Source organism: Epithele typhae (assembly GCF_022376455.1).
Source record: "Epithele typhae strain CBS 203.58 chromosome Unknown BXZ73scaffold_107, whole genome shotgun sequence".
Classification (NCBI taxonomy): Eukaryota; Fungi; Basidiomycota; class Agaricomycetes; order Polyporales; family Epitheliaceae; genus Epithele; species Epithele typhae.
Genome location: NW_025954298.1, coordinates 13,077 through 32,277, shown reverse-complemented (window position 1 = coordinate 32,277; position 19,201 = coordinate 13,077). Strand labels below are relative to the sequence as shown.

The 19,201-nt window shown below is 57.6% G+C and overlaps 11 protein-coding genes across 11 annotated transcripts; 7 read left to right on the top strand and 4 right to left on the bottom strand.

Moving 5' to 3' along the window:
• Positions 1-289: 289 nt before the first annotated feature.
• On the bottom strand, positions 290-1,044 carry BXZ73DRAFT_93163 (uncharacterized protein; the record flags this gene model as incomplete). Its single annotated transcript, XM_048026589.1, has 2 exons — positions 290-388; positions 442-1,044. 2 exons carry the CDS (start codon positions 1,042-1,044, stop codon positions 290-292), a joined length of 702 nt encoding a protein of 233 aa, XP_047871915.1.
• Positions 1,045-1,217: 173 nt separating this feature from the next.
• BXZ73DRAFT_56148 (uncharacterized protein) lies at positions 1,218-2,676 on the top strand (the record flags this gene model as incomplete). Its single annotated transcript, XM_048021443.1, has 6 exons — positions 1,218-1,312; positions 1,371-1,512; positions 1,609-1,715; positions 1,773-1,884; positions 1,945-2,384; positions 2,454-2,676. Coding segments are annotated over 6 exons (1,119 nt in total), but the record flags the coding sequence as incomplete, so codon positions are not given.
• A 659-nt stretch (positions 2,677-3,335) lies between these two features.
• On the bottom strand, positions 3,336-4,103 carry BXZ73DRAFT_93162 (acyl-CoA N-acyltransferase; the record flags this gene model as incomplete). The annotated part of the gene is made up of 6 exons (XM_048026588.1): positions 3,336-3,391; positions 3,467-3,595; positions 3,648-3,757; positions 3,811-3,895; positions 3,960-4,029; positions 4,080-4,103. The coding sequence occupies 6 exons, from the start codon at positions 4,101-4,103 to the stop codon at positions 3,336-3,338; spliced, it is 474 nt and encodes a 157-aa protein (XP_047871913.1).
• Positions 4,104-4,630: 527 nt separating this feature from the next.
• Positions 4,631-7,454, bottom strand: BXZ73DRAFT_93161 (uncharacterized protein; the record flags this gene model as incomplete). Its single annotated transcript, XM_048026587.1, has 3 exons — positions 4,631-5,776; positions 5,828-6,114; positions 6,173-7,454. The coding sequence occupies 3 exons, from the start codon at positions 7,452-7,454 to the stop codon at positions 4,631-4,633; spliced, it is 2,715 nt and encodes a 904-aa protein (XP_047871912.1).
• A 354-nt stretch (positions 7,455-7,808) lies between these two features.
• On the top strand, positions 7,809-8,353 carry BXZ73DRAFT_56117 (uncharacterized protein; the record flags this gene model as incomplete). The annotated part of the gene is made up of 2 exons (XM_048021434.1): positions 7,809-8,090; positions 8,153-8,353. 2 exons carry the CDS (start codon positions 7,809-7,811, stop codon positions 8,351-8,353), a joined length of 483 nt encoding a protein of 160 aa, XP_047871911.1.
• Positions 8,354-8,449: 96 nt separating this feature from the next.
• BXZ73DRAFT_93160 (like-Sm ribonucleoprotein) lies at positions 8,450-8,907 on the bottom strand (the record flags this gene model as incomplete). Its single annotated transcript, XM_048026586.1, has 4 exons — positions 8,450-8,473; positions 8,530-8,583; positions 8,637-8,738; positions 8,794-8,907. 4 exons carry the CDS (start codon positions 8,905-8,907, stop codon positions 8,450-8,452), a joined length of 294 nt encoding a protein of 97 aa, XP_047871910.1.
• A 231-nt stretch (positions 8,908-9,138) lies between these two features.
• Positions 9,139-9,413, top strand: BXZ73DRAFT_28659 (uncharacterized protein; the record flags this gene model as incomplete). The annotated part of the gene is made up of 3 exons (XM_048017760.1): positions 9,139-9,190; positions 9,245-9,304; positions 9,355-9,413. Coding segments are annotated over 3 exons (171 nt in total), but the record flags the coding sequence as incomplete, so codon positions are not given.
• Positions 9,414-10,425: 1,012 nt separating this feature from the next.
• BXZ73DRAFT_56144 (translation factor) lies at positions 10,426-11,637 on the top strand (the record flags this gene model as incomplete). The annotated part of the gene is made up of 1 exon (XM_048021440.1): positions 10,426-11,637. The coding sequence occupies one exon, from the start codon at positions 10,426-10,428 to the stop codon at positions 11,635-11,637; it is 1,212 nt and encodes a 403-aa protein (XP_047871908.1).
• Positions 11,638-12,962: 1,325 nt separating this feature from the next.
• Positions 12,963-13,181, top strand: BXZ73DRAFT_32347 (high mobility group box domain-containing protein; the record flags this gene model as incomplete). Its single annotated transcript, XM_048017819.1, has 1 exon — positions 12,963-13,181. A coding segment is annotated over one exon (219 nt), but the record flags the coding sequence as incomplete, so codon positions are not given.
• Positions 13,182-14,854: 1,673 nt separating this feature from the next.
• Positions 14,855-16,684, top strand: BXZ73DRAFT_82241 (uncharacterized protein; the record flags this gene model as incomplete). Its single annotated transcript, XM_048023662.1, has 11 exons — positions 14,855-15,016; positions 15,049-15,151; positions 15,269-15,407; positions 15,593-15,671; positions 15,829-15,965; positions 16,007-16,020; positions 16,048-16,091; positions 16,208-16,252; positions 16,304-16,332; positions 16,504-16,533; positions 16,579-16,684. 11 exons carry the CDS (start codon positions 14,855-14,857, stop codon positions 16,682-16,684), a joined length of 888 nt encoding a protein of 295 aa, XP_047871906.1.
• A 1,356-nt stretch (positions 16,685-18,040) lies between these two features.
• Positions 18,041-19,003, top strand: BXZ73DRAFT_82240 (ThiJ/PfpI; the record flags this gene model as incomplete). Its single annotated transcript, XM_048023661.1, has 5 exons — positions 18,041-18,103; positions 18,163-18,199; positions 18,254-18,507; positions 18,596-18,820; positions 18,908-19,003. The coding sequence occupies 5 exons, from the start codon at positions 18,041-18,043 to the stop codon at positions 19,001-19,003; spliced, it is 675 nt and encodes a 224-aa protein (XP_047871905.1).
• Positions 19,004-19,201: the final 198 nt, after the last annotated feature.

Here is a 19,201-nt window from a genome sequence, read left to right as displayed (position 1 = left end):
CTGAGCTGCTGGTAAGTTGTAACGTTGCTGCAGAAATAGCACCGTGCACAAGAGGAAGACAGCCCTGCTTGTTTCGCTGAGGCAGCTTGTGGGCAGGCGTTTCCGGAGGCCACGGCCCTGACTCGGAGGTCGCCAAATGTGGCGGATGACGTAGTCCCATCCCCGCGGCCCGCTATGAGCCGCTCTCTGGTCATCTTTCGTCTCATCGTGAACGCATGATTGAGAAGGATCCAAACATGGGCTGGACGATGGCAGGGCAAAGATAGAGACTACCACTAGAGGCGGATCTTCAGTCTTCCTCCTCATCGTCGAACCACCGCTCCTCTGCGTCACGATCCGAATCTCCGTCCCACCGCTCATCCCAATCCACAAGATCGTAGTCGATGGACTATCGTAAGTGTCGGTTTGTGTTCTAGTGACTGGTGGGTACATCCAGCGCACCTCCAAGTGTCCATATATGAACCGTTCCCTGATAACTCGGAGGAACATCATCTCCCTCTCCACCAATGGAATCTCCGGAGGAGGGGGGGCATCCTCGTCGCCATCCTCGTCGCTATCCTCGTCTTCTTCAGGGAGTGATTCGATGTACTCCGCGCGTTCCCGCCGAGCTGTCCGAACGCGCACGAACTCCCGCTCTTCCTCGAAGTCTCCGAGTAGCGCACCTAATCGTCCAACATGCTGTTTGGTGTCGCCTCCCAGGAACTTCTTCTCCGCCCACTCTCTCTCCTCCTGGTTTTGCTCTACACCGGGTCTCTCATAACCTTCCCATAGCGCAGGCCATGTGGACTTCGCATTCACGAGGGAGAGTTCTGATGGCCGAGTATCAGCATACTTGAGCCGGCGATTGCGTATGGCGGGTACTGTGGTCCGCTCTCTCGGGGAAGTGGAGGTCGAGAAGAGCTTGAGGAGATGTGTGGGGAGCTCGCGAAAATGCTTCTTGAGGAAGTCGAGTGGTTCCGCGGACGGGTTCGGCTCGTATGTCAGGGGAAGGGCCAAGTAAGAGAGGATGGATGATGCGGCAGTGTCTGTCAGTAGGACGGACATGTTGGTCGACGTGAGAGTAAGACGCAGACTTCGTCAACCTTCGTCTCGCCGCAAAGCAAGCCTCCACGTGACGAGCGCGACGCCCAGCCCCGGATAGAAAATCCCGCCCTGGTCGCCCTGCTCAGCACACTGCAGACACAGATTGACGCTATCATTCATGCTCTCTCATCAACATGGCATCCACTGAACCCTCCTCCGTGCAACCTCCTCCGGAAGCTTCGCCTGATGCTGCACCCTCCGATCTCGTGCTGCTTGTTTTCATTCATGGGTGCGTAGGGCGCTCAAGCATCCGTACGGCCTGTTGACGGTGATCTACGTCCCTCCAGGTTCAAGGGCGACGATTCGACCTTTCGAGATTTTCCCCAACGTCTGCAGCACATTGTGTCTGAAAGCCTTGACCATACGTTGGTAGAAAGCATCGTCTTCCCTGCGTATGAGGTACGGGCGCGATTGCTGATGGCACTATCTGTCAATTAACCCCTCATCTCGCTGCTTCAGACCAAAGGCGAACTTGTAGGCTACAGCAGGACTGGGTTCTCCGTACTTCTCTGACACCCCGCATAGAACGCAGCAGTCGTACTCTTCGCGGACTGGCTCACCGAGGCCACCGTTCGGCGCGAGGTCGCAAATGGTGGGGCAGGGAAGGCAAAGATCGTGTTGTGCGGACACAGGTGCGCGCCCCAAAGCTTGTTTAACAGCGTCCCCTGAACCTCTTGGCTTGCATGCAGCATGGGCGGTCTCCTTGCCGCCGACGCTCTCATCGAGTTCGTCCAAACTCTGCCCGACAAATACGCCCCACTCTGGCCCAACATCGTCGCGTGCCTAGCGTATGACACTCCGGTGCGTCGCACCCGCACCCGCCCTGTCCCCCACCGATGATAACTCGGCCTCGCTCCGCAGTACCTCGGTCTCCACCCACACATCTTCAAGAACCAGGCGAACCAAGCCGTGCAGTACGTCTCCACTGCGAGCAGCATGCTCAGCAGCCTCAAGTCGTGGGGCGGCTTCGCCGCCGAGCCGAGCTCCCCGCCCCCGCCCCCCGTTCCTCCGAAGGGTGCGATCGCCCCCGCCCCTCCCGCGGCCGACGCCGCATCCACCACTGGCGCGACGTCCCTCTGGCAGAAGTGGGCCGCGCCCGCGGCGTACGCAGCCGGCGCCGCGATCCTCGCCGGCGCCGCCGCGGGCGCCGTCTACTCCAAGCCCGACGTCGTCAGCGGCAGCTACACCTGGGTGTCGGACCACATGAAGTACGTCGGGAACCTCTGGAGCCGTGAGGAGCTCGAGGCGCGTCTCCTGAAGCTCTTCGCGATCCAGACCGAGCACGGCGTGCTCTTCCACACGTAAGTGCGCCGTGTGCACCTCCCTCCCTTTGGCCCGCTGACCCCGGTGCGGTCTCGCCGACGGCACAGGTTCTTCACCCTGCTCCCGCCGCGCCCCCCAAACTCCCCCGAGGCGCGGACGTTCACGCTCCTGCCGCCACCGCGGTCCGTCGCGGCGTCATACTTCGCGCCGAACACGAACACGCTCGCGGAAGACGAGATCCAGGCGCACACGGGCATGTTCGGCACGCAGACGAACGACGGCTACTACGAACTCGGCCTGTCCAGCGCAAAGCTCATCCGGGAGGCCGTCAGGCACCACCGGTCGAGAGAGGCGCAGTCCAAGGACCTCCCAGTGCCGCCGGTGCCTGCGAAGCAGGACGCCGCGCAGGAGGTCACAACCGCGATGCACTCTTCTGCGATTGCGCGACAGGTGGAGGCCGCCGCGGCGCCGAGCGCTGGGAGCGCGGTGCCGGTGGCCGCTGCTGCCGCTATTGCTGGAGTCGGCATCGCTGGAGTGACCACTGCGGCTGAAGCAAAGGGCGATAAGGAGGATTCCAGCGAGGAAGAAGAAGAGGAGGAGGCGGCGCCTCAAAGTGCAGTCAATACGGAGGCTGCAACTACGACTCTTGCCGTAACTCCTGCCGCGCCGTCAGCGGAAGTGAAAATCGAAGATGAGGACGAGGAAAGTTCTGAAGAGGACGAAGGAGACGATGACGATGACGATGAAGACGATGACGAAGAGGAAGAGGAAGAGGACGATGATGACGACGACGACGACGAAGACGAAGACGAAGAGGAGGAGGAAGAGGAAGAGGGAACGCAGGCGACTCCCTCGGCCGCTAAAGGCAGTACTTGACATGGGGCTTTGTGGGACGGACATCGGGTTTGGCCTTGCGCCTCACAGGAACAATGTATCACTACGTGTTGTACACGGCACATACACTGTGCTAACATGGTAACCAACTAGCTTCACCTCAAATGCTTCAGCGACATCCGCATCGCATATGCATCTTCGCTATCGGCGTCTGAAAATGCATCAGCCGGGTGAACGATCCACGGTATCTTGCGGTTAAAAGGAGTGGTGCGAGGGAAAGACGTACAGTAGCCCTTTTCTATGTCCTTCACGGTGAAGCCCAGTGTATCGCGGTAGAGGGATAGTGCGGCGCGATTTGACTTGCGAACATGCAGGGACACATATGCAGCTTTGTATACTCTCGCCATAGCCTCCTCTACGGTGCGCAATTTAAGATAGCGGCACTGCGAAATCGATATAGGACGTACGAGACTGGATCATGAGACGTTTTGCAAGCCCCAGTCGACGATACGAGCGCAGGACCGATATCGAGGTAACATGCCCATGCGTCTCGTCGCCTTCTGCAACATCTTCCTCCCTGTGGGTGCTTGAGGATATCTTTTGGGGAAAGACCGGGGCTGGTGCACTCACATCTTCGCCAAGATGTACCCAACGACCTTGCCCTCATCCTCCGCGACGTACGACAGCTGCGGCCATGTCAAGGCATGATAGAGGTCTGTAAGGGAAAGGGGGAAACGCATTGTCGGCTTCTTCGTCTACTGCTATCCGGTTGGTCTCACAATATTTCAAGGTGTAGTTTTCCGGGAGGTTGTGCAGATTGCAGGCCTGCATGCCTGTGAGGTCTTCTACCTGGCTTCTCTCAATCAGCTGATACTCGGGGCGCATTTGCATCGACGCACCCGAGCGGGCCTTATATTGACCATCGTAAAAAGATGAAGCAGGATGAGAAGTGAAGACACAGTCACTCTAGCTTTATTATTATTATTATTATGATCTGCTTATCCAGTATCTCACATAGGCGTACGTAAGTACCGTATCGGACGTAAGTACTGCTAAGCTCTATCCCGCTTCGTTGACGCGAGCGCACGGACCCTGCGTAGCAGTTGGGCGAGTCACAGTCACTCTAGCCACGATTCGCTTCAGGCCGTACTTTTCGGACTGCCGCGTGCACCCGATGGCGTCTAATCACACCGCCCTGCCGCCGGGTTCAAGGAGGCATGTTATGCACACAGCAGACGAGACATCTACATGAGACTACATGATGATACAATAGAGCGCACACAAGAATACGCGTGTGACACCGACTACAGACAGAAATTAGGAATCCATTACACAACCTGCAATTCGACGGGGAAATATAGATGGGTAGTTATACATAAGCATGCGCTCATGTGGTGAGAGAGATGGGATGACAAAAGGGGATGGGGACAATTTGAGATACATAGAGGCATCAATGCCCGTGAGTGTCCATATCGCGGCCACCAGTCATGCCAGCGGCCCCAGGTCCGTCTGCGCTGCCGCCAGGAGGACGCCCCGTGAAGAAGGTTTCGGCGGCAGCAAAAGTGCTTCTAATCGTCCTCTTGACACTCCGCCCCCTTCCGTCCAGGTCTAGGGCTGCATTCGGACCCCCCAGCGCCGACTGGACCGACTCCTGCAGCTCGCGCGTTGTTGGCGACGGAGGCGACACATCATGCATCATGTCGAATGAGGTGGTGCCGTCGACCTGGCCAGTTCCTCGCAGGTATGAGTTGGACGCGTCGTGGAGGACCGGATGATCTTGCATGCGGAAAGGACGCGTACTTGAGCTGAAAACTTCCGTTGTTGTCACAATGCTGGAGGGAGATCCAGGATTGGTCGCGTGACGCGAAGCGGAAATCATGGATGGGAAAGTAGGCTCAACAGCAGGCTCGCGCCTGTTGTAATTCTGGACCAGGATGGTGCTGGGACCGGGGCCGGCGCCGCGACCATGACCTATCTCAGCATAGACAAGATCAGGGGTCATGACGCCATTCCTCGCTGATGATGGGGCGTCCGCGTAGGACCGAAAAAACGTCGTGCCGTTCGAGTGGGTTGTCCCTGCACTCCGGTTGGACGCCGCTTCACTGGGAGTAGGGGACGTCGACTGCTCCACGAGAGGCTGTTGGCCAAAACCTCGTCGTGGACGCGCAGCAGTACCATCGGTGCCGAGCCATGATGGTCTGGAGCCGGGATAAGCGCGGGGTTGAGCGCGAGGTGTTGGATTCCTCCTGGGCTCTCGAGTCATCGCAAGTTCTGCCGTCACGGGGATGAAGGGCCGGGGAGTTGCCTGAGCGATGGGAATTCGCTCGGGCATCCGGGGGGTTGCATGGGTACTTTGCGGAAAGACCTCTCCCGACCCAGAGTCTTCATCATCTTCGTCTTCCTCGATGACCTCTGTCTCCGGCTCCCTGTGCGCCCGGCGAGGAACAGACTCGTCATAATCCTCGTAGTCGGTGTCGTTGGACGTAGCCATCTCATTCGTGATGGACATGAACAGCTCGCCCAGAAAGTCCCTGAGTTCAACCACTCCCCTGCCTGAGTAGACGCAAAATGCCGCCCGTTGGGTGGAGTTGAAATCCTGCACAACAATGTAAACCTCGACACACAAACCTATTGCCTGGACACATACCGCAGGAGGGGCACGACAAAACTGCTGCAACTCTGGTCGACGGAAAGATGTGATCCCAGTGAGACTCAGATGCGTGAGCTTCGGGAGCCTTTGAAGAAGGAAGTGAATGGCCATGACGGAAATCTGGTCGCAGTATGACAGGTGAATACGCTCTAGATTCGTGTGTCTTTCTCCTAGCGCTTGGATGGCCTGGTCTGTCAAGTTGTTGACGCGTACGAGACCGATGCGGCGGAGTTTCGAAAGAGTTGAGAGCTCGAAGACTGACATATCCGTCAAGTGAACGCAGTCTAAAACGAGCAGAGGCCAAGTTAATAGCGGTCGGGTCGAAGACTGGGGTCCACTCACTTGCCAAGTCAATGTACCGCAGCCGTGTGCACGACCGTACAAGACTGTTGATCGAACGGTCCGTGATCGCTTGTGCGTGCCCGAGATGAAGGTAATGCAGCCCTTTGCCCAATTTGCATATAGTCTCAACAGCGGTGTCGGTGAGTTGTGAGCACTTCGCGAGGACCAAATTACGGATCTTGGGGGCCGCGGCGACGATGCCTTCGATGGCATCGTCTGTGATATGACTACACGCCGCGAGATCGAGCAGGCGAAGTTGATCAAAGGGTTGAGAGACGCGAAGGGGAGGGAGTTCGTTAGAAGGAAGGAACGGTGCCGCGAAAGGGTTTGAGCTCGGAGGGAGAATGTCGCGTTTTGGGGGGGACGGGAATGCCGCATCCGTCAGCTCGACGCAGTGGGCCAGCCGCATCTCTCGCATTTGTACCGAATAGGTCCACAAGTCGCGAACCGAGATGTCCGTGATGTTTTTGCAATTGCTGAGATCGATTTCGAGGAGGACGGGGCAATGATGGGCAAGTGTTGAAATTGACTCATCTGTGACCTGGTCTACGCCTCCGAGCTTGACGCGACGAAGTAAAGGGCAGCTCCTTGCGAGCGCGAGGACGGAGATGTCCGTCAGTTTCTTGCATCCGGTGAGGTTGATGCCTTGCAACCGCTTGGCGGTACTTGCGAGTGCGACCAGTGATTGGTCCGAAACCTCCGTTACGCCTGTAAGGTCGACTGCGACGAGATTGGGGCACTTGGGGAAGACGCGACCAAAACTTTCGTCAGAAAGAGACGTGCAGTTGATGAGGGTGAGGCGTTCCAGCCGGATGCAGTTGGCCACTCGGGAGAAGAGCGAGTCGGAGAGGTCCGTTCCGATGCAGAGGAAGTTGAGGCGACGAATGAAATGTGCATATATGAAGGTTTGGTCCTCTCTGGCTATTACGCGCATCATCTTGAGAAGGGACTTGACAGCCGAGATGCTGGGCCGATACCACAGGAGCTCGACCGAGCACTCGCACCATGTGCGTGAGACAAGGAGAGCATGTAGAAGGTCGCGCGAGGAGTGGAGATGCTTGAGAATGTGGATGAGAATTTCTGGGGGCAGCCGGGAGGCTTGCGACAGTGGGGTGGTCCTGGGGAGGGAACCACGGCGGGAGGTCCACTGTGCGGGGACTAGGACGGTGGCTGACGATTGGGCGTCGTTGTCGCGAAAGAAAGCGGACTTGACGGGAAAGTCGTCATCGTCGTTATCGGAGAGGGATGTGTTGGACTGGGCGGGGGAATGGCAGGAGTACATGATGGTGGCTCTAGCATGAGCGTTGTTCTGTGAGAGGCTTGGTTGGGTCGCAAGCAGCGCACGTGGTCCATGACATAAGCAGAAAACGCCGGCTCTGGCAGTCTTCGGTATATATCCCTCAACCTTTGAGATCTGAGTCTATCTATGCAAACTCTCTGCGACGATGCCCTGCTAGCAGAGTCCGGCCTGCCATCCGCCAACATCATCGTCACCCCATCCTCGTCTCCTGATGGATCGCCACTTTCCTCTCCAAAGTCTCTCTCTTTGCTATCCCTCAAGTCGACCCACGCCTTGGCAGATGAGATATCATTTATCCCATTCGACTCCCAACTAAGTCCCCTGCCTACACCCAGCATGAGCACACCCACGTCTTCCTTCAACGAGCGTGTGGCTGCCGCCGAACTGCCATATTCTGGGCCCGCCTTATACAACGCTCGTAGAGCCCTCTGGTTATCGTCACTTCCAAATCTCCCGTCTCGCAACCAAGACAACCCTTCCCGGAAAAAGCTTGAGGCTTTACTCGACGAGCCAGGTGCTACAGAAGACGATGCAGTATGGGATGCTGGTGTGGATAGGGTGTGGCGGGGTTTGGTGGGAGGTTCTAGACTGAAGCATCGGCTCCCTCTTGTCCTGGTCGTAAGTCGTTCATTGCACCCAGTAGCGAACTTTTGACGGTAACCGTGCAGCTTCCATTGCAGCTCAAAATTCTACAAGCAGGCTGGATACGTGAGGGCACATGGCCGAGAGGAGCGGTACCCCCAGACTCCGACGAAGGCGTTGGCCTTCAAGATGAACCTGCACATCAGTCCGTCCCGCCAGTCATCTCCGGGATGTCCGGGGCGACTACACCGGGGTCTGCGGCAGACCGCAGTTGTACTGTCGAGGAAACTGGATTTTAGATATATCTGTGGTTTTGGCGGCCAACGAACTGAACTATGCGTTGGACATGACAATCACTGTTGGCGAAAGGTCGCGAGAGCCACGAATTGAGCTGGTTACGGTCGCGACGGTGGGGAGACCTGCGCCAACACAATGTCGGGTTTTATCGGTGTGCAATAGGACTGAAGTATCTTACCAATATGACCCCGTCCCCTCGAACAAATAACATTTCCATCTTGCGTTTTGCGATCTTAAAAGGCGGCGTTCACCCATGAATAGAACATAACAGACAACAGAACTTACGTTCACAGTATTTTGGCCTTCGGAGGCCCCGTCGACCTGGTCCACAATCATAATCGTCTCCTCTACGTCGCTCAAGATCAGGTTCATATGTCCGTCGTATGCCTAATGGAAAGCGGTCCATCAGCGTACGTATGAACGGTGATCGCATTGTACCAACATGTAGTACACCAGATAGTTCGCGATCTCCCCTCAATTTTACAAAAACCCGTTCACTCAAAGATAGACGGATCAGGTCGAATGGTTCTTGTATGCCGTTAGAGGAGGAATCCATGTGGGTGAGGAACGAACGGAAGAACAAAGCTGAAGTCAGCGCTAATCTCGGCGGACGCGATCGCGGTCCAGGGCGCACGTGATAGTTTTGAAGCTCCGATAGAACCTTTCAGGCGCTGAGCTCTAAGGCAGAGGAAGGACGACTTCTGCCCGCTGCCACTACAGTGTTCTGCCACCATGCCCGTATGTCCCCTCGTATTTCTCAAGGAATATTCGCTTATCAGCTGCTCAGAAACACTATTGTGACTATTGCGATGTCTTTCTAACCCACGACTCTGCTTCAGGTCAGTTGGAATTTTGCCCAGGGTCCGCACGGTTCTGATTCCCCTCCACGACAGTGCGCAAAGCACACAACAACGGGCGCAACCATCTCGCCAACGTCAGGGACTATTATGCGTGTATGTGGTTTGCATGTACTATGACCTCCACTTACTGACCTTCTACGCAGCCCTTGGTCATGACAAGGCTCAGAGTATCATTGACCAAATCACAGCAGCGTACGAGAGCGGCAACCCTCCACCTGGTGGGTTCGGCTTTGGTCCTCAACATTTGGCTCCTGCTGGCCCTCCGTTTGGGGGTCCGCCTATGGGATACGGTGCGCCTCCGTTTGGTGGCCCTCCCCCTTTCGGTACGTCCTACATCACCGCCAGTTATCCTCAGTACCGACGCGTCGCAGGCCGTCCTGGTATGCCGCCAGGTGGTATGCCGCCTCCGGGTATGATGGGTCCTCCAGGTGCGCCTCCTTTCCCTCCGAACATGCCCCCTGGAATGGGACCTCCAGGCATGGGCCCTGGTGCCTTCCCTCCCAGTACGTCGCGTCCATGCGTTTACTCTCCTGCATCCGATGACGTCTATCCCCACAAGATCTGCCGCCTTTCCCTCCCAATGTTCAGGGTGGGCCAAACAGCGGGCCGCCTGGTATGGCCCGTCCTCCCTTTCCTCCCGGTCCTCCGGGCGGACCGAACGGACCGCCTCCAGGTAATTTCGGTGGCCCTCCGAACGGCGGTCCACCGAATGGGTTCAACCCAAACCAAGGCCCCCCTTCTCACCCCAACGGTGACACTCCCGCTCCTGGCATTCATCCGGACAGGCTGAGGATGATGGGCAGGTAAAGCCAGTTTGTGGGGCGTTCGCTATGTCCTTGGTCATTCCCGTTTGCGAGATGTATATAAACTGGATACGCAGTTCCATTATGCACAAGTCATGTTCTCTCTGCTATTGTGAATCATTTGTTCTAGTCCCTCTCGCATAACGCTTGCAAAAACACTGAATTTCGGCCCACGCGTGTCGGGCGCCTACAGTGCTATCTGGAGATAAAATGCTTCAAAAGCGCCGAATTTAATGGGGAAATGCCGCCAGCAGACGCGAACACTCGGACTGGTCTTTGAGCTGACTCGACGCCCCTGCCCTAATCTCGCCCATCGCTCCTCCTGGATCATGTATGCATTCCCTCAAATCTCTTTTGCGTAGGAACACGCCCCGTTCATGTCCTCTGCTCGCGAGCAAACATCGTACCGTCATGGCTCTCACCACGCAGATCCTCAAATGCGACCCATCGTCAGTCACCTTCCCATCCAACACTCCTGAGATCACATCGGTGGCCACCCTCAAGGCGCTGCAAAGGGCGTCCGAAGATCTGTGCGCACGTCAACCAGTCGCATTTCCCACCGAGACTGTCTACGGGCTTGGGGCCCTCGCCTTGGAGCCTATCGCCGCTGCCCGTATTTTCACGACGAAGGGACGGCCAGCCGATAACCCTCTCATCGTGCACGTCTCCTCTCGCGAGATGCTGCTCCGGATCTTGCCCCCAGGGTACGCCATTCCGCCCATCTACGAGGCTTTGATGAAGCATTTCTGGCCAGGACCCCTCACCTTGCTCTTCCCTACCAACTCCTCCATCGTCCCTCCCATCATTACCGCCGGTCAGCCCACTGTGGCAGTCAGGATGCCCTCTCATCCGATTGCCCGGGCGCTGATCGCACTCACCGACGCACCCATCGCCGCTCCAAGCGCAAATTCGTCGGGAAAGCCCAGTCCTACTCGCGCTGAACATGTATTCCACGACCTCTCGGGGAAGCTAGGCATTATCCTCGATGGTGGTCCTTGCGGGGTCGGCTTGGAGAGCACCGTCGTGGATGGATTACAGCCGGATGGCCATCTCCGGGTGCTGCGGCCCGGAGGCGTCACTGTCGAAGACCTCGAGCGTATCCTCCGCGAAACTCTAGGCCTCCTTGCACCCCCTCCGCAAGTGTTGGTACACCGTCGGGACTATCGCGATGAAGTTCTCGAACATGCGCCCACGACCCCGGGGATGAAGTATCGGCATTACTCGCCAAGCGTACCCGTGACTTTACTGCACACCCTCTCCTCCCCCCCTCTCGGTGCGCAGCGTACACCAGTGGACACCTTCCTCGCCGCCCTTGAGTCAGACGCGCGTTCCGTTGGCCGGCCTCTCCACATCGGTGTTATGGCGCCCTCAGACTCTCTTCTCCTCCAGAGGATTTCAAGCGTGACCGCGCCGGAGATCCGATGGAACGTGTATCCCCTCGGTCCGACATCCAACCCGGCCATCTCCGCCCAACGCTTGTTCGACGGACTTTTATCATTAGACGGTGCTAGAGTTGACCTCATTCTCGTCGAAGAGGTAGAGGAGGAGAGAGAGGGTTTGGCCGTTATGAATCGCGTAAAGAAGGCTGCCGGCGATTCCGTATGGTTAGACGTTGGAATGTAATTCTGCTCAATGGTACAGTGCGCTCTCTCAAACAAGTACGAATGCTGCGATTTGACATCGTTTAATATCCGGCTATAGAATTCTTCCATGTGGCAATCATGTGGCACCAGGAGGTGCCAGTTGCAGGAGGCGTAGTGGCAAAAGTATGGCATCAGGGTGAGTTTATCGAGGCGTTCGAAGAAAGCAACGGTGTTCGTGACCATGAACACGCCAGAGCACCGAAATTGTGAAGCGACTCTGATGGTGGGATGGCATTCATCACCTCATTGCGACCTCGAGGCTAGCCACATGTACTGAGTGGCTCAGCCAGCCGTGCAAGGAAGACACCCGCTTGTCCCAGTACACCTGGCATCTCCATGCACGGCGCACTCGAAATTCAGACGATACTCCTCGACGCCTGCTGTCGCCCAGACAACTAACGAATCCTCTTTCCAGTTTCTCTTTGGGGCCCTTTGGGGCACGGGACCCAAATCACCCACTACGCAACGTGGCCACAAAGCGAAGAATCTGAAGATGGAGGCACGAGAGCCAATGCATCGTGGCTAGCAGAGAAGTTCTCGTTCGAAACATTGACGACTTTGCATTATGGAGATTGGTCTCAAGCGGATGGTACCAACACCAGCTGCACGCGGCAACGATGTGTAGGCGTGCCCGGAACGCCACGCGACTCCGCGCGCCGTCTAAACCTTTCAGGTACGGTAGCGTCGGTCTTGAGGCCTTTCACTGCGATGTGACGCGCCGAAGGGCTGCGGGCTGCAACTTGATTTCATCGAGGGCGACGAATGCGCTCGCCGTCCATTGACCCCCGCCCGCTGGCGCTGACGTCCTCGCCTCCGAGTTATATAGACCTCTGTCCGCCGTATGTCGGGACGCCAGATTCTCTTCTTCTTCCGCTTCCGCGCATTCCCTTCCCCTTTCAGCCCCCGTCCGTTGTTGACGCCCTGGTCCCTTGCCATGTCCTCTGAGCCTAGCCGTGAGTTTCGTTTGCAACGTGGCTAGCCATAGCGGCTAATGCTCCTACTCCAGGTCAGCACACCCCTTCACCGTTCCCCGCGCCATCAGGATGCGCGGCTGCGCTTGCGCTACCCCCCGATGATGATTGGGTCGTGACGGGAACCCGTCGATGGGTGACTTCTCGTGCCCCTTCTCCCGCACGGCTCCCGACCCCGGTCCCGACCCCGCCCATCACCTTCCAGCTATTCCAACAGTTCCAACAATGGCAAGCTATGAGCATGCAGCAATCCGCTGCTACAGCCGGCGCACTTCATCCCCTTCCCGACTCGTCCTCACGCCCCAGTACACCCTTGGAAGGTCCGAAACGCAAGATCCCCCGCCCTCCCAACGCTTTCATGCTCTACCGCTCTCACCTCCTGAAGACTGGCAAGATCCCGAAGGAGTTCGAGCATCGCCAGCAGAACATCAGCCGAGTCGCCGGTGAGTGCTGGAACATGCTCAGCATGGACGAGAAGGCGGTGTGGCACGCCGAGGCACGCAACGCGCTCGAGCTGCACAAGCTCCGTCACCCCGACTACAAGTTCGCTCCCGAGCGCAAGTCCTCGCGCCGCAAGATCGCGCCGCACCCGGACGCGCCTGAGCCGAACTCCGAGGAGTACATTCGCTACATCCGCGAGCACTTCGTTGGCATCAATGGGCCTGCGCGCACCCCCCCTCGTCCGCGCAAGCCTAGGTCCCGTCGCGGCGCCGAGGCACGTTCTCAGACGCCTATATCCCTCCCGCCCTCGCTGCACCCGTCCCCCACTGCTACTCCAACTCAGGAGCGCACCGCATCCGCACCGCCCTCTTTCCCGGCGGGGCCGTCACGGCGAGGTACTCCCATGCCTCAGCACCTCCCTCCCGTCTCTGTCTACGACGTTCCGCACGAGCTCGCGATGCTCAGCATGCCGCCCCCACCTCCGGGCTACTTCCACCATTCCTACTTCACGCCGTACCCGCTCGACATCCCAGCGACCCCACTCGGCGACGGCGCGGTACGCCAATGTTCTTTGTCCTTCCCGCGTGTCGCATACTGACGCTCGCCCTCACCCTAGACCCCAAGGTCTCCCGCCTTCGGTCTGATGTCGCCCCACAAGTACGCGTATTCTCCCCTGCTATCGATGCCGGGACCTCCCGGGGATGGACACGAGCTGGAGCTCGGCCTCGGCGTGCACCTGAGCCCCCTCGCTGGGCCGGCCCCACGTGGGGCGAGCTGCGCCCCGAGCGAGGAGCCGGACTCGTCGCCGCCGCCGCCGTCGATCTCTGCGAACGAGTGGGAGAGCATCTTCGGGAGCGACCTGCCGGGGTGTGTGTCGAGCATGCTGGAGATGCGGGGGCCGGACCCCTCGCTCACCTACGACCACACGGTCGAGTACGACCAGGAGACGATCTTCCCGCCGACGGATTGAGCTCCCCGCCGCTTCCGCTGCTGTGCAGCGCGGCGCTGAGCCTCCGGGGCGGCTGTAACAGCTCGCGCTTCCTTCTTTCTTCCTCTCTGTGCCGTTTTGTATTCACTGTCCTGGTACCGTGTTGTCCCATGATCTCCGTTATGTGTTTGTTGTATGTTTTCTGTTCTTTGTCCACTTGATACCCGCCATACGCCACGCGCTCCCTTGTACATACATACGCCGTATGACGCTGGAAATTGTATCCATAGCTCTGCTCTAACCAATCTGCTCTTTGCCCGAAGTGACCTACAAAGTTGCAACAAGTCCTATCAGCGAAACCGCCAGTGATTTTGATTGGTGGTGGTACGACGCGCACATAACTACTGATAATACTGCTACGGGCGCGTGCCATTCACTGCAGCAGCTTCACACGCGACGCCCGAGAAGTTGTTTCTAGCGATGAATGAGTATTGAGTACTGGAGTCGTACAGACGGCCCGGTGCGGCTCGTGCCAGTGGTCCCGGCGTCTGCAGTTCGTCTAGCGCGGTTCGGAACTTGTACTTCGACTCTCATGATGGTCCATCTCATCTGACACACTGCATGGATCAATCGATCATCTCGCTGTCTACAAAATGTATGGTCGCGCTGCACAGACTACTGACAGTCGATGTTACCAACGTGTACTGATGCTGTCACCCAACAAACCTAGGTGACACCGCCCCGCCCTGGGAATCTTGTTGCTCTGACGAGTCACTCACTCGAAGAAATACATTGCCGACACCTTCGTTGATGCTTCCCATCCCCCAGTACTGAGCACAGGTACCACGCAGGTAAGGATGCGCCTGTCCAAGCCTCACGCGCATCCCCAGACAGACGGCGCTCTACATGCCGTGGCCACCACGTTGGCAATCGCCAAAGAAGCCTCCGACGCAGTGGGCGTCGTCCCGGGCCTGAGTGCGTCTCTGGCTGTTGTCCTCGGGATCGTCGAGGCGATCCAGGTGAGTGTGCGTGCGCACTGGAGGACCGCCAGATCGTCACTAACTCCACGGACAAACTCAGCAAGCGGCAGAAGTGGAAGAGCGATTCACTCGGACAGCAGAACGGGCGTCGTCTCTCCTTCGACATGTCCACGCGTCTGTCAATGCTTTCGCGTACACTCCCCGCGAGATGTTGACGAATGTGCAGAACCTTGAACTGTATGAACGAAGATCGCTCCCCCATCGTCAGCCGTGCGCTGATGTGCTCTACAGGAAGCTATCTTCGATACAGCGCGCTGCACAAGACGAGTTACGGCGGGGACGCTTCCGCCGCGTCATCCATAGGGCATCCATTGAAGATGTGGCCAATAAGTGCCTACTTGAGTTGGAAGATGCTTGGCACGCCTTCGATGTGTGTACTTCCAGCCATCTCCTCTTCCATACGATTGGCGCTGACATGAGGCTAATTGCAGACGGCCTGCATGATAGCCACGGTCAATATTCTCAGCTCTCAGGCAACCTATGATACCCAGACGAATGTAAGCTGTCCCTTCGAGTCGTACATGTGCAGTCTGACTTACACTGTGTCTCCCGCAGACCCGTTTGCTGCGGTGGAGTGACATCGATATCGGGCGTGAATCTGGTAGAGGATCCAACGGACGGCAAGAGTGGCAAGGTAGATTGAATGGAAGAGTTGTGGTGATCCGATGTCTTGCTACCCGCCGGGCTTCTGAGAGGCTGGCAAGTAATCATGCCATAGTGAACCTGCGACAGCACACTAACGATCTCCTATAGCTGGATGACGAAATTTTGATGTTATGCAATCCAAACAGGTGCGTGCGACTGCGCATCAAGCTAAGAAGGGTCTCACCACTGTCGATCTGGCAGACACGGGCTGCAGCGTGGTCTCGCGCAAGTATTTGGATTTCTCATCCGTCTATCGAACAAGCTTTCTACGTTCTCGAGTCAGGTGGGTCCCTGATTATATCAATTCTCGCCAAATACTCACAGTTCTGTCATCATAGGTGTTTCCTCTCTGTCATCTTTCTCAGACGCGGATGAAGGCTTGCCTCGAGTTATGAGGTGGCTGCAGCATGTGAGTGTATTGAATCAGGTGATCGCTTGATATTGAGAACCACTTCTACTAGCTTGTGGATTATCATGCAAGCTGCCTTCCACACCCACAAAGCACGCACGCTTATTCATTTCCAGAGCGCTTGGGAGTTCGCAAGACGAATGGGATTTCCCGTTCGCGACGTAAGTACTACTTGATGTGATTATTGGCTGCATCGTTCATATTTTTGCTAGCCCACGAAGGGTCGCCGCATGATCATGCCGTATGCTTGCCCCATTTGACAGTCAATCATTACGGACGCCTTATCATCGATCCGCTGGATTTGCATAACGCGGATGCACGTTGCTTCCGACGCTATTTATCGCAGCTGTACAGCAAAGTTTGCTTTTTTCATTCCATGCTTCGGTCCTCTCCTAATTATTGCCCACGACAGGACAGCGATCCTCGTCAGTGGTGCCCGACAGTACGTAATTCCAATTGTCACCGTTTGATGTCGTTGACATTACAGTGCAGAAGGAGGATGGAACCCGTTACCTGCTGATACTACAATCAACATATATCAGAACACCTTAACGCCGCTCTGGCTACGGGCGTTCTTGCAGCTAAAGACATAGATCAGATTGCACTTTCAGAATTCGGTAATTCTGGGCAGCTCAAATGCTCAACGATGATGCTATGGGTCGATCGGTGAATATGGGGTCATTCGCAAAGGCATTTTTATACCGCTCGGGCACCTCAACGAAATCTCGGCGGCCCCACTCGGAATAAACTGCAGAAGCTCACGACGTTCGGCTAGCGGGCTCGGTCGACGTGGGAGTACTCTCCTGGCCAGAGGACATAGTTTCAGGGAGCCGATACATATACTTCGTTGGTAGTAACTCACTCTTTCGACAGTCATAACTTCAGCACTTGTTTCCAGCCTGGCGATCAACTCTTGCCTTCAACACTCTACGCGTTCAGCGCCTGCTCGATCAAGATGCCCGGAGAGCGTTTTTCTGGGACTTTGCCGCCGCACTAGCGAGTCAACATGGCGTGGCCATGCATGACCTTGTTATCAGTGAGTCCATTCAAACACTACGACTCTTTGCGGATCTGACACGCTCTGTCCCGCACAGTTCACAAAACGATCCATACCGCGACCGTGCAGAACCGGAGCCTATCGGGTATCCCACCGGGCTCCACCTCAATGAACGATCCTGGTACTACAGCGACCCTGCCCCAATGGTAACCTCTTTGAATGGCATAACTACAGTCTGGCAGCTAATCCAACGCAGGCGATCTGTTCTCTTTTCCCAGGTGAGGTCGGCCAACTCCACTTCTATCAGCTGCCACTTGGAGAGTCGAACGAACCTCCTCGTCCGTGGGGCTACTGGTCTTCAATGCAGAATCCTCACCAGCAGGGCGTCTTGCCTTCGAAGTGAGTGCGTAGGGATTATTTGCGCACCCTTCTTGGCTGATCGTCCTTGCGCCCAGGACGCAGGTGGGCTATCTGACTCTGCCACCCTTGGGGTGCGAGATGGTGTTGATGTTGAACGCGGCCCGAGGACGGAGCGTGTTTTCCTGAACGAGTTTCGATTGTGTTCTCAATGAAGATTTATTGCAGTCTCATAAGTGTGTTCGCTTTTCGGCTGGGTTAGCTCTTATTGCTCGGTATGGATACCCGGCCTCCACGCCACACCGCTCTGGCTCCTGAGCGATCGCATGCCCAGTAAGGACGCTCGAATGTTCTCTCTCGTTCACGTTCTCCCGGCACCCACGCCGCCGGTTGAACGGAGTAAAGGTTGCCGGACCAAGCACGCTCTTGCGGGTCTCCCTACGACCGTCGACGTGCGAGGCTCGGATTCTCGTGGTGGATCAGGATGACAAACGCGCTCGCGGATGGCAGAGATATCGTCATCGTCCGTTCTCCCGCCATATATATGTAGTAGGCTACAGGCCCCTCCTCGCTCAGCACCCACCACAGCAGCAGCATGCCGAAGCGTATCCTCTTTGTCTTCACCTCCGCCGATAAGACCCTCACGGGAGCGCAGACGGTGCGTGCGCGCACCCCCGCCCCACCGCCGCGTCTGACCTCTCCGCGCTCCTCGACCAGGGCTGGTACCTGCCCGAGGCCGCGCACCCCTACTACGGTACGCCACACCCCCCGGCCCCGCGCGCCCGCGCTCACCACCCTCTGCGCCCAGTGCTCGCGCCCAAGTACGAGATCGACTTCGCGGCGCCCAAGGGCGCGAACCCGCCCGTGGACGAGGGCAGCGTCCAGATGTTCGCCGCCGACAAGGGCTTCCTCGAGGACCCCGCCGTGCGGCAGAAGCTCGCCGCCGCTCGGCCGCTCGCCGCCGTCTCCGCCGCGGACTACGACGCCGTCTTCTACCCCGGCGGCCACGGGCCCATGCTCGACCTCGCGAGCGACCCGGTGAACGCGCAGCTCGCGTCCGAGGTGCGTCGCGCCGCGTCGCGTCCCCGGCCCGTTTACGCTGATCCCACGTTTCCGCCTTTCGCTCGCCCTGTCCGCCCCTCCGCCCCAGTTCTTCCGCGCGGGCAAGGTGACCGCGGCGGTGTGCCACGGGCCCGGCGCGCTCGTCGGCGCGACGGACGCGTCCGGTGCGCCGATCGTCAAGGGCCGCACCGTGACCGGGTTCACGGACAAGGAGGAGGAGCTCGTGGGCAAGGTCAAGGACGTGCCTTTCCTGCTCGAGAGCCGCCTCGTCGCGCTCGGCGGAAAGTTCGAGAAGGCGGCGGAGCCGTGGCAGGTGCGTCGTGCGCGCGTTTTGGGGATGCGCTATGGCGATGCGAGGCTGATGCGAAACGCGGTCGTACGCGCGCGCGTTCGTTTGCAGCCTGCGGTGCGAGTCGACGGGATTTTGATTACGGGCCAGAACCCGGCGTCGTCGAAGGGCGTCGGGGAGGCGATTGACAAGGCGTTGTCTGCTTGAGATGGCAAAAATACAGAAAAAGTGTACGATATGGTCCTGGGAGATCGATGGCGGTCTTTCAGCAGTGTTTTGCCAGTAGTGTCGAATATATGCAAGGTGCTTCGAGACCAGTGCCGATAGTCTCGCGCCACGATGCGAGCGGGTTGCGATGCGACGATACAGTGTGAGATGCTGCGATATGAAAACAGTATAGAGTAC